The sequence below is a fragment of the Diceros bicornis genome, chromosome 17 (assembly GCF_020826845.1).
Source record: "Diceros bicornis minor isolate mBicDic1 chromosome 17, mDicBic1.mat.cur, whole genome shotgun sequence".
Taxonomy (NCBI): Eukaryota; Metazoa; Chordata; class Mammalia; order Perissodactyla; family Rhinocerotidae; genus Diceros; species Diceros bicornis.
This window is the reverse complement of record NC_080756.1, coordinates 29,579,606-29,593,053: the sequence shown is the minus strand read 5'-3', so window position 1 is coordinate 29,593,053 and position 13,448 is coordinate 29,579,606. Positions and strand designations below refer to the sequence as shown.

The window sequence follows — 13,448 nt, the reverse complement described above, 5'->3', positions numbered from 1 at the left end:
CATAAGTTTGAAAATATTAAGGTATTGTGTGTCAGACAGCGGACATCGGCCATTGGGACAAGGCACCTTTTAAATACGTCTCATTTTATTATTGGCAATAAATGCTTGCCCACCTTCAGCCTGTGCTATTTTCTACTCGGATATCTGTTTTATCACATGTCTGACATGAAAGAGCTGTCTAAACGTCAGCCTGTTGATTTTATTGGTTATATGCAAGATTGTGCTGGAATGTCCTCTCACCCTAAAACTTTGTTCTTAAAGACTACCTCCTACCTGTCAAATCCCCTTAGTCCAGTCTGACTGTGTGTGTTGGAGTGGGGAAGCCGTGGGGCGGAATCTGTAGAAATTGAGTACACGTTTTCAAATCCACACTCTTCTGACCACTGTTTTACTCTACATTGCCTCCACATTTGGGTCTTCAGCCTGGGCTATAATATATGGTCTTTTACGTGCAGGTTTATAACTGTTACCTTGTATTTCATGTTTCTCTGACTCCCCAAATGGATTGTAAATTTGTCCAAAGTACAGGTACTCTCTCTTCCATATGTATGCCGCCTGGTAATATATTGATAAGAAACTGACATAAGACTAACCTATCAAGTGCTTTTCTCGTGACAGACATGTGCTGAGCACTTTATAGACTTTATTTCATTTACTTCTCCAATAGTTCTATAAATTTAGTTTTTAAATCATTTCCATGTTACTGATTAGGAAATGAGATTCCACAAGTTGAACTAAGTTACCCAAAAGAACATTCCAAAAAGGGATAAAAATGGGATTTAAAGACATCTGTCTGACTCCTAATTCCATTTTCTTGCTGTTATACTCTGCCGCCCCAAATTCTGATTAATCTTTAAACGCAACCTTCTCATGGGAATAAAAGTATTTAGATAGGTGCAGCCAGTGAGTTTAGACTTGGCTCTGCTTATTTAAAGAGCAATGGGGGGAAAATAGCCAAAACAAGCTATTAAAGTCCCCTTGAGAAGATAGCTTATTAATAACTCCAGCTCTAGAAAACTATCCCCAGGAAAAAAAAATCATAGATGTCACCAAGTGTTTGTAAATAAGAATCTCATCTGTGGCATTATTTTAAACAGTAACTCTTTGAAATAAATTTTGGAAAATAAGAGATAAGTTAAATAAATATAGTATACCCATAGACTAGCCTACTTCACAGGCATGGAAGGTTATATTTCCAAAAACTAATGAGAGCAATATCTATATGTTGTAATATTAATAGAAAAGTTGCAGAAGATAAATTGTGTAGAATATAGTATGATCTCATTATACAATGTGAGAGCATACACATATACACACATACACAGAAGATATGACTATAAACGTGATCTTATAGATGAAAGAGAAACTAAATGCTCATAGTTTGATGAAATAGTGGGTGATTTTTATTTATTTATTTTTTTGTGAGGAAATCAGCCCTGAGCTAACATCCATGCCGATCCTCCTCTTTTTGCTGAGGAAGACTGGCCCTGACCTAACACTCGGCAGATCTTCCTCCACTTTATGTGGGACGCAGCCTCAGCATGGCCGGACAAGCAGTGCATAGGTGTGCGCCAGGGATCCGAATCTGGGCCGCCAGCAGCAGTGTGCGCGCTTAACCTGCGCTTAACCGCCACGCCAAGGGACCAGCCCCTAGTGGGTGATTTTTATTTTGTGTTTATATCCATTTGTAATTACTGAGTCTTTAATTAATGTGACAAGCAGTGTTTTAACTTATGTAGATGTATTAACTTATTTAACCCTTGAAACAAATATAAGATGTAGGGGCCATTACTATCCCCAGTTTACAGATGAAGAAATTGAGGAACAGAGAGATTAGGTAACTTTCCAAGGTTTCACAGCTAGTAAGTGGTAGAGCTGCCCTAGTTCCACACCCACGCTCTTCTAGGCTAAGCAAAACCGGCTCTAATAAGCAAGCATTACTATTCTAAAACAGGCTAGCAACTGAATAAAAGCCCCTTTCCGAGGAATTGTTTTTCTTCCCTGCCTTGAGTAAACTCAAATAAGGAATGCAGGCTTCTGCCTGTTATGCCACAAATAACGTACCTAAAAGAGCACAGCTGTTAACACCCTCTCCTGTGGGGCCCTCCTTCGTGAATTGCTTCTAGACTGACATTCTCCACATCCCAAAGCCCCAAATGCTAAAAAATGCAGGGCAGACCAAAATATTGATGGCGCAACAACCTGAGTAAAACTCTTCTCTGCTAAAACATACCTGGGCAACTCCCACACTGAGACTTCAAAATCGCAGTCCAGAAATGCCCCTACAACAAATTTCTCTGGAACTCTGGGGCTAAGGCAAACCCAAACATGGCCCCAAAAAAGCACTACATGGTGATTACAATTTTGAACCTCAGGACTTCAGGAACTGCAGAGCCGGGAGAATAGGAGGTTACGGCCATTCCACAACTTGACTCTCGGTTTACCTATCATATGCCTTGTTAACAGGATGATACGCATTCTAATTTCTGTCACTTGTAACAATTTTATAATTTATCAGTTAGCAGCATCATGTGAAAACCTATTTACAGACTAACTTCAAACTTTCTGTCTGACTAAAGAAGGGTAAAGTGTGTCTAAGAGATAAACCAATACACGGGGGTGGAGCCCCCAAGTGCTGTGTTTGAAAACTTTGATTCTCTTCCACCGAAGATAATCACAACGGCAAGGTGTCTGCTTCAAAGTGGGCCAATTCCCACTGCACCACTCAGATTCTCTCTCTTGGAATCTGAATTTGCTTTCCCAGGCTTTCAGTTAATCACTAAGTGTAGCTGGATCTATAACATGTAAACTTGCAAAGTATATGCCACCAGTGGATGGAGAAACAGACAAAAAGGCTTCCACGTAAGAAAAGAACAAAGAAGATGTGAAGAGGACCATATGAAAGGGAGAAGAAAGTAAAAGGCATTCAAAATTTCAGTCATCTTTCTGTTTCATTCACAACACACTTGCAGGCTCTCAAAACCTTTCATATTGTAAGATCACACAACCCCACTTATTCCAGCAGAGAAGCAAGACCAGAGACAGTGCTGAACTTGACACTATCATTTCTAACAGTGACAACAGCAGCAACATCTTCCTTTGTATAATGCCTTATCTTTTACAAAAGGCCTATAAACAGTGATGTGGAAGTATATGGTTAACAATGGGTCCTCCCCAAAAAAGCTGAATGCATAAGCATATGTGTGTACCTAATTTATTACAAATTTTACTGACTTAAAGTATGTGTAGCTGAGCACAAAATTTATATATAATTTTTATTGTAAATTCCATAGAGTTAATTGAGTCCCAAAGAATGTCTTAAGTGTAGACAACAAGAAAACAATAGATCAAACACTGATTTGCAGTGTTTGCCAATTTCTGTGGTGTAAATATTCCCAGCATGGCCAATTTCAAGCTACCAGTGTGATGTTACTGAGCACGGATTGAGATGAGATGAGCAGTAGCACATGACTGCATAGTATTTTCAGCACAAAGATTAAAAAGATAGAACACAGATGATAGTAAAGAGTATAGATAATAGTAAAATGTAGTAAAATAATTAGGAAGTAATAACTGTTGAGTATGTCTTAGTTTTTAATATACTTTATTTAATTTTAGATTTATATAACAATTTTTAATAATCACTTCATCTAACAACTGGCACACAAATTCCTATCTCAAGGCCATTTAAGCCAGTTCTGACGCACCACTGAAAAGTATCCTCCTAACACGTTAGTAAGGCGGATATTGCTAATCCAAACCAGGTGACTACAGTCACAGAGTCATTTACTCATCAAACTAGTAGATTAAAATTTTTACAGTGTAGGGTAATGCTAAAAAAAGCCTGGTACAAAACTTCCAAAAGACAGTTCATAAGGCTTGAATATGGGGGTCTAAGAAGCCAGAGGTGCCCGCAGAGCCTGACAACATCCTGTTAGCATGGTGGGATGGGTGGAACAAGATGAGAAAAGATCACTAATGACACTATCCAAAGCAAAGACGAACTTCTGATTCTACCATGCACAGGACACTAGGTTCAGAATTGATTTATTCATAGATTTGTTCATTCCACCATTATTTTTTTTAAAAAAGTTTAGTGGGTATAACCAGCACATGGTGAACTTGTTAAAAATCCAGATTCCTGGGCCTTAGTCCCAGAGATAAATTTTGATGCAACGGATCTTGTGTGGGGCCTAGGAGTCTGTATCTTAACAGGCAAACCCCCGTCCCCATGCCAGATGATTCATTCAAAGAATTACAGCATCCAGCATTTATGGACTACATATTCTGTGCCAAGCTCAGAATACATGGACACAAAAGAGAGAAAACTTGTCCTCAAGAAGAATACAGAGACCAAGAATTATAATATAAATACTGGTACATACCAGCTGCTTTGGGAATACAGCAAAATCCAGCTTGGGAGAGGAGTCATGAGAGAAAATGATGCTTGACCTGAGTCTTGAAGAAGGAACACAAGCTAATCAAGAACAAAAGGGGAAGGGAGGAAGGGACGTTCAGGGCACAGAGAGCGGCATGCACACAGCCACACAGGCAGAGAGAGTTTGATCCAGCAGGATAGCAAGCAGTACATGGTTTGAGACCGTATCTCTTATTTGTGTTTTGCAGCCGCATTTATCTGGCACGATCTTTGGTGTACAGTAAACACATATTTGGTAGATTATGTTCAGTCAGAGAGTTCATGTAAGGAGTGGTGGCAGATTAGGCAAAAGAGTTATGGCAGGTCAGGAAGGTCTTTTTAGAATGTCTAGCACAAAGTAGGCACTCAATAAATAGCCACCGAGTATTCTTCCTTCGACACTAGTGTTTAAAATTAGTTTTATCACCATTATATGATTATTGCTGTGACAGGACTGACACGTGGTAGCTAACCTACAAAGTCTAGAAATACAGAATGCTCTCACTGTTTTTATAGCTGATAAGCTAATTTCTCAATCAAAGAAAATGACAAAAATCATCAAGATAGTGTTTTAGAAATAGTGCAACAAATCAAGTTCCCAGGGAAAACAGGTGATTACCGCATATTATTTTCCCCATTGGTTTACTTCATTCTATATTAATCTGTTTTCAGATTAAAATGGGAATGTGGGAAATGTTATTTTATGTTACTAAGGTGGTATCATTTCAGCTATAGAGATTTTAACTAGGTAACCCAATTAACTTAAAAATCTATGAATCAACATAATAAAGAAAAATGAATGAAAGAGCTAAATAATGGGCAGAAGGGAAGTCAGAGAGTATGAGGTTGTTTACATAAACACAGCTAGCAAAGCACACTTGTCCCCCTAACACACAAGTTTGTACTCACTACAAACCCTCCATGTGTACTGTCTCTTCTCTAATACAAACCATGCCCATCTGTCTTGTCTTGTCTGGTCTGCCCTCAAGCCCCATCTCCTCTGTGTAGTTTATTCCAAGCACTTCGTTCCACAATGATCCCTTCCCTCTCTGTGTGTGAACCTCATCTTTGGATTTAGTCCTACATTATCATGTGTTATGTGATATTTATCTCCCAACCAGATTTTACATTTTCAGAGAACTTCTCTTGCATTTCTCATGGAGCATGGCATAATGCTAGACACAGAAAAGTCACTCAAACACTTAGCGAGTGAACAGACTAAATGAGTTCCACGAATTATATTTAGCTTCAAGCTTCAACTGTTGATTTTCTTATCTCCCCCAAAAATGAAGATGAAAACGTCATAAAGCTTTTAAAAAGCCTTAGATTGGGGACAGTTGAAAGGAAGTTATGAAAAGGGATTCTATTCTTGAGTTACCTTTTAACTGTTAGCAAATCATCAGAGGTCTCTGATATGAAAAGGCAAGGGAATTCCTTGCTCTGCTTGCCCACTGTAAGGCTGAGGGGCCTACAACTGTGCCCTGTTGCTATGGGAAATACCCACAAACATCCTAGGAAATGTGCTCTTTACGCACATCAAAGAAGAAAGAGAAAGAGGGAACGAGTATCCCAAGGCTGCCTCCATCCTTGTCTTCTTTAACCAGTTTACTGAAGCTAAAAGAGAGGGACTATTTACAGAATTCCATAACTGAATCATATATAATACATTTATTCAATAAATATTATTTCTAATATCATAATAGCTAACATTTTTGAACATTTTCTTTTGCATCATACATGGTGTAAGCACTTTTCAGACATCATCTTATTAAACTCTGATAACACTCTATATAAGATAAATACCATAATTATCCTCATTTTAGAGATGAGGAAGCCTAGATTAAGAATTTCCTCCTAGGTAACAACACGAGTAAGTCACAAAGCCAGAATCTGCATCCAGGTCTCTTATGTCAAAGCCCAAAGGACACCACCATCTATGATTACAAGATTCATTTCTCAACAACACAAGTACTTGAGTTCTCTTTCAGGACCTTTTTTCTATTGGAACAGTTAAAAATAAGACACCAAATCAATGGTATGAAAAAAGGCCGGAACAGGGAATCTCCAGGGTCTCAGGTAGCAAGCTGAAACAAACTGGCTTGAAGCCAATTGACAGGATTCCCAGCACACCCACAGCAAACAAGCATAAAAAAAAAAGTGGTTAAATGTGTACCCTCTTAGCAGAAAGATCGTCTAAGATATAATTTCCCCATCACTCCTATAGAGCTTACAGGAAATTCAGATTTAATTTATAGCATTTTTACATTCATTCCATATACAGGCCACATGCCATTCAGAGTTTGCAGGATGTTCAGCAGAGGATAAGAATTCTAGAAAATGCTATTATTGTAGGACTTTTGGCTATGCATTATCTGTACATATTAATAACCTCCCTCTAGCATCCAAAGCCAGCTTCAGAGAAAAGAAAAAGGCCTAGAAATTAATGTCTAGAGAGAGTTTTCCATACAGCTTCACCTGTTCAATTGAAAGAAAGAAATCTCAGGGAGCACTTAAAGCAGTGACCACAATAAGGCAAGAGCTTAATGTTAGCCATCATTATCAGCATTATTGTTTCCAGAGTCTGAGGTCAGCCTTAAGAGGAAGCAAGCAATCATGGGATATAGTTTCAGGGATAGCTAAAGGTTATCCCCTATTCCCTAATTAAAACGTCTACTGGGGTTGTTGGTGCTTGAATTTTTACACACACACACAAATCCATTTCTTTGGCTTTAGACTTAGTCTTGTGAAAGTGCAAAATCAAGTACCACTGGGTTGACAGCATTTCAAGCTTCAGGGTTTATTTACATGGAAGATTACTCATGTTTATTAGCTTTTTTCAAGGCAAGTTTTGCTAAGGAAAGGAAAGGGAGGACTTGAGGACATTAAAAAAAATCGGGGGGCAAAAGTGGACAAGAGAGAGGAGAGTTTTCCACCGAGAGAGATCAAAATATGCAGACAAGGGAGCGGGCTCTGGAGTCAATATTATAATTCGCAAATCCTCCCTTTCCTTCTGTTGCCATTATCAATTTAGTGTAGTCTGCCCATCTCCTTCTCAAAATCTTCTGCGATACAGCAATTATGCTGCTTTATTTACAGGGAAACTGACCCAAAGAACGTCAAGCAAAGGAGTTGTTATAAGCACTCAAACGTGTCTACTTGCAGGCAGAAAGTCGTGACTTCCCAGATTTCAGGTAAGGCACAGATTCGTCTGCAAAGAGGCGAGAGCCTGGATGTCTATCTATCTGGCATAAGGCACAAAGCCCGGAATGGTTGGGGGGAAAGCAAGCAAGCTGGACGGCTCCAGGAAGTGGGTGGGGAGGAAGCTGCCGAGGTGAGGGCCAGCGGTGACAATAGCAGGTTTGCACAAGGCTAGCAGAGAGAGTTCCGGGCCGTGCAGCAGTCCCAAGCGCTTTCGGCACAGCTTCCCCTTTCGAGTCCCGTCATCACTCAACCGTACTGCTCGGGTTTGGGACGTAAAAAGGGCTTGTGAGGTGGGCGGCGGCCGGGGTTCCCGCCGCTGAGTCACAGCCCATCCAACTTTCACAGCATTCCCAGAAAGAAAAGAAGTCCCAGTCCCGTAGCCCACCGCTCGCTTCTAGTTCTCGCTCTCCGCTCGGTGTCACTCGAGCCGGGGGTGACTCCAGACCCACAACTGGGGTGTTTCCTACTCATCGCGCAACTTCTCACCCGCGCAAAGCCTCGGGGTACCCCAAGCGCTTCCCAAGAGCTACCAACCCGGGAGATGGGAAGGCAGGAGGAGGGAGCGGAAGGGCTGCGTTCTCACCTGCAGGACACGGACACCTCCACCCGCGTGGCCGGGATGGCCGCGCTCAGCTGGTTCAGGTCCCCGATGCCCGCAGTGCTGGTGTAGCGGCTGTCCATCTTGGGTGGCGGCGCCGAGGACTTGTCCGGCGCCCACATCCAGAGCTCGGGCAGACTGAGGGCTCCGAGCCCAGCTCCCGACAGACGGGGATGGGGTGGAGGGTGGAGGCAGAGGAAGGAGGCGGGGGCAGCTCACGGGAAGCGGGAGGGTGGGGGGAGGCAGACCTCTGCGCAGAGGCGCGAGGAAACCACGAGCCAGTCCCGGCTGCGGCTGAAGCTGCCGGGAAAGTGGCGCCCGGAGCTCCCGGCTGCCCTGCCCCCTCTTTGCAGGCGGTGGCCCCAGCGGGGGACACTCCGTGATCCTTTCCTCGCTCTGGGCGTCTGGCTCTGCGGAGCCACGGGCAGCCTGGTGGGGTAGGTGGCACCAGACCCAGACACCAAAAGTCTAGGAGAGCAAACCCTGACCCGCTTTGCTTGCGGTTTGGGTTTTGTCTCCGCCTCTACACACCCACACCCGCCTCCTGGGCCGCGACTTCCCTCTCCTGTCAATCAGGTGCGGACCGGAATGTAAGGCAGTTCCCTCGCCTGGGTTGGAAGCCAGAGGTGTGGTCGCCTCTGCCTGTTCCTAACTCGCCCATCATAAGTCCACTCCTGCCCACGCGCGCTGGTCCTCACCTCACCCTCAGGGCCCACGGAGGTCCCTCCCACTATGCCTTCGGGCAGATGAGAGCCCAGTCCCCGCTGCTGGACTGCCCATCCTCGGCCACTTGAAGGTTGAGACCATGGGACTTGAGGACGATCTCCAACCTTCTGTACGCTATGGTAAAGTGACACAAATATATGGGACAAGGCAGGAGGAGAGTGGACTCTAACGTGGGGAAAAAAAAAAAAAAACTTTGGGATTTAAGCGAGCCATCTGGTTTTCCTCTTCCCTCAGTGCTTCGGAACATGGGGGTCTAGTAGGTGGGGCTCTTCTGCGCCCCCTCGTTTCCAAAAGCATGGGAGTTCTGCCCTGAAACTTGGAGGTCACAAGCATAGAACGCAGCTCCCTCACCCCGACTCCCACCTGGCAAGACTTGCGTGAAACTGGACGGACGGAAGCAGAGAGGAGCCGGAGTGAGCGCCGCGTTTGGGAAACTGGATTCCGGGGCAGCCAGACTGGCGCCAATATGCAGAAGATGCAAAAGCAGCGGGAGATACCCGCCGCTCCCCTCCACTGCAGAGACCTTGACGGCCGGCACCTTCCCTCCTGCCTCACCCGTGCGCCTGCGGGTCCCCGAGCGCTCGCCACCAGGGGGCGACGGAGAACAGGACGCGGCGGACCACGAAGGAGAGTGGAGAGGGGGCCGCTGTCTGTCTTCCTTTAACGCGCCAAGCACGGAGTTTCCAGCTGGCTGGACTAACTCAGGAAGGAGCCCGTTTTCATGATTGAGGACCTGCCATACGTTGTAACATTTTAATCCACTTGGGGCCACCTGCCTAGAGACTCTATAGAGCTGCGGGTGGGGATGTGTGGGCGCAGCTTGCCGCTTCCCCCTGCCAAGTATCCTTTCCGTGTTGCCTTCTTGGTTTCCTTTCCTGCTCTCCCCACCCACCGCTTGTCACCCTTTAAGTCCAGAGGTTCTTTTTCTCTTCCTCTTTCCGTATCACAGATTAAACAGTAGTTTATTACTATTTGGAAATGCGCTAAAACTCCAGACATTTCTATTATGCTGCCCAAAATTAATTTTCGGAAAGAGATCTACGTGTAGTTTTTTAAGCTAACCAGACATTTTATGGAAGCCTACTGAAGAAATGAAAGTTGAGAACTTTAAAATAGTACTCAACCCATACGACCTTTACTTAATTTTTTTCACTTTCTAGGGCTATAATTGATATACAATAAACTGCACATGTTTAGTGTACCTTTTGATAAATTTTGATGCATATATACTCCTGTGATGCGATTACCACAATCAAAATAATTTTTTATTTTGGTTCCATCACCTCAAAAGTTTTCTCATATCTCTTTTGTAAGCAGTCCCTCCTTCCACCACTAAAAACAACCCTGCAGGCAACCACTGATCTTCTTAATATCACTATAGATAAATTTGCATTTTCTATAATTATATATATATGGAATCATACAACATGTACTATTTTTTGTGTGGCTTCTTCCACTGAGCAAAATTGTTTTGAGATTCATCAGCGTTGTTGAGTTTATCAATAGTTCATTCCTTTTTTGTTGCTGACTAGTAGTCCATTTGTATAGATGTCCCACAAATTGTTTATGCATTCACGCATTGGTGGACGTTTTAGTTGTTTCCAAGTTTGGACTATTACAAATAAAACTGCTGTGAACATTTATGTACAAGTCTTCATGTGGACATATGCTGTCATTACTTTTGGGTAAATATCTAGAAGTGGAATAGCTGTCATATGGAATGTGAATGTTCAACTTTTTAAGAAACTGCTAAACTGTTTTCCAAAATAGTTTTGCTATTTTCCATTCCCACAGCATTATATGAGTTCCAGTTACTTCATATCTTTACCAATACTTATGTTAGTCTTAAATTTTAGCCAGTCTCATTGGTGTATAGGAGTGGGCTAATGAATAATAATGTCATTATAGGACTCATTGTGGGTTAATGATTAACGACGCGCATATTTTCATGTGCTTATTTGCTATTTGTATATCTTCTTTGGTGAAGTGACTATTCAAATCTTTTGCTCATTTTTATTGGGTTATTAGTTTTATTTTTCCTGAGTTTTGAGAGTTCGCTGTATATTCTATATAGAAGTCCTTTATCACATATGATTTACAAAATAATTACTGCCACTCTGTGGCTTATATTTTCATTTTCTTAACTATCTATCTACCAAAGAGCAGAAGTTTCTAATTTTGATTAATCCAGTTATTCAACTTTGTCTATTATCAATTGTAATGTTAATGTTGAGTCAAAGAAATCTTTGCCTAATCTGAGGTCACAAAAATTATCTTCTATGTTTCCTTCTAGAAGTTTTATAGTTTCAGGGTTTACATTTAGGTCTATGATCTATTTTGAGGGTTTTTTCTTTTTAATCAAAGTTCTCTTTTTTGCACATCAACATCAGATTTTTCTATCGTTTGTTAAAAAGGCCAGCCTTTCTCCATTGACTTGTCTTTGCACTTTTGTCAAAAATCAATTCACCATGTATATATAACTGAGTCCATTTTTGGACTCTATCCTATTCCACTGATCTATTTGTTTCTCTTTAAACCAATACCACAGAGTCTTGATTACTACAACTTTATAATAACTTTGAAATCAGGTAGTGTAACTTGTCCAACTTTGATCATTTTAAAAACTCTTTTGGGAGAGAAGTCAAGATGGCGGCATAAGGAGACTCTGAACTCACCTCCTCCTGCAGACACAGCCAATTTACGACTACTCATGGAAAAATTACCCCGAGACAGAACTGAAAACTGGATAAGAGGAACTCCTGCAACAAAGGACAATCCTAATTGAGGTGGAAGAGGCAGAAACTCCCTTCTGGAGAGGAAAAACACCGCCTTCACAAGCCGCAGCACTTCACGGCCGCCCGGGAGCAGCCCACAGGTACGCAGCCCTCCCTGGAGGAGCGGGGCCCTGAGCCGGGAGCACCCCTGCTGTGGGCAATTTTTGGAACCAGCACAGTCGAGACGGGTGGCGTAATATCTGACTTTGCCTGCTACTAAAACATTGGGGAGTACCCCCAGAAAAGCTGGTTCACAAAGAAATTAAAACCGGGTCTTAAAGGGCCCACACGCAAACTCACCCGTTTCAGAAAGCAACCTAAAATCACCAGAAAGAAAGGTGCATAGTGCTTTGGTGAAAAGAGACTCACCTGGTAGGCGTTGAGTGCATCTCAGTGAGAGGTGAGACCTCTCCAGGGACTGGGACATTGGCAGTGGCCATTGTTGTGGCCTGGTGTGGGCATGCTGACACAGACGCCATTGGAGTTCTCCCTGGGGCCTGCTAGCCCAGGGTCTGCCCCACCCACTAGAGCACCAATTTAATCCAGCTCAGCCAGGGCAGGCAGCCCACCCTAGAGACTGGCCCCACCCAACAACAAGTCCTCAGGCAACTTGTGGGCCTGCATAGCTTGGTGACTGGATTCTCTGCAGCCTGGTGACTGAGCTGACTTCAGTGGGGCAGGGTGTGCACAAGGAGTGGGTGGAGAGTGTGGGGTGGTGGTGGAGTGTGTGGGGCTCCCGCCGTGGAGAGACTGGGTCCACTTCAGGAGGTTGGGGCGTGCACATGGGGCAGGACTGTGTTGACTGTGTGTGTGGACCTGTGGGTGGCAGGGCTTGTCAGCTGCAGAAGACTTGTGCTTCTCAAAGACCCACATAGGGGGTTTGCCCCACCTTCCAAAGCCTGAAACAATTGGGTGCTCCCATGCCTGAGGCCAGCCCCACCCAGCTGCAATCCTCAGAGAGCTGACAAGAGACCTAAAGGCTGGAGGCTTATAGCAATTCTAAGCCCCTGAGCCTAACAACCTGCCACGCTGGGGGCCTACTCCCTTAAAAGAAATACTGCAATACAAATGTGGTGTTAGAAGTTGCAGCCAACTGTGCTGGGGTTCCCCACACCTGATAAAGAGACTGAAGGGCCCACAACAACTACAAGCAGCTGAGCATTACAACAGCTGACCAGGAGCATAACTCTGCCTACGTGGGGACACACAGGGAGAGCAAACAGGCCACAACAGAAGGACATACATAGCCCACATAGGGGTCACCCCTGGAACATTGAGAACTGAGGGAAGCACACTGCAGGCCTCCTAAGCCATCACTTATATAAGGTCACCTATCCAAGAGCAGGAGACGTAGCTGACCTACCTAATACGTAGACACAAGCACAGGGAAAGAGGCAAAATGAAGAGGCAAAAGAATACATTCCAAGTAAGGGAACAGGACAAAACCCCAGAAAAGGAACTAAGTGAAACAGAAATGAGTGACCTACCCAACAGAGAGTTCAAACTAGGAGTGGTAAGGATGCTCACTGATCTGGGGAGAAGAATAGATGAACTCAGTGAGAATGTCAACAAAGAAATGGAAGATATAAAAAAGAACCAATCAGAAATGAAGAATACAATACTAGAAATGAAAAATTCACTAGAGGGACTCAAAAGCAGAGTAGGGGATACAGAAGAACGGATCTGCGAGCTGGATGAAAGACTAGAAGAAATTACCCAAGCTGAACAGGTA

At 43.5% G+C, this 13,448-nt stretch overlaps 1 protein-coding gene across 1 annotated transcript in view; it reads right to left on the bottom strand.

Annotated features, from left to right (window-relative positions):
- Positions 1-8,702, bottom strand: part of CPNE8 (copine 8) — a 205,010-nt gene extending 196,308 nt beyond the window's left edge. Inside the window, exon 1 of the mRNA XM_058558514.1 lies at positions 8,202-8,702. Coding sequence (XP_058414497.1) covers positions 8,202-8,338 — 137 coding nt within the window. The 5' untranslated portion in view covers positions 8,339-8,702. The remainder of the gene's footprint in view (positions 1-8,201) is intronic.
- Between the last annotated feature and the right edge of the window lie 4,746 nt (positions 8,703-13,448).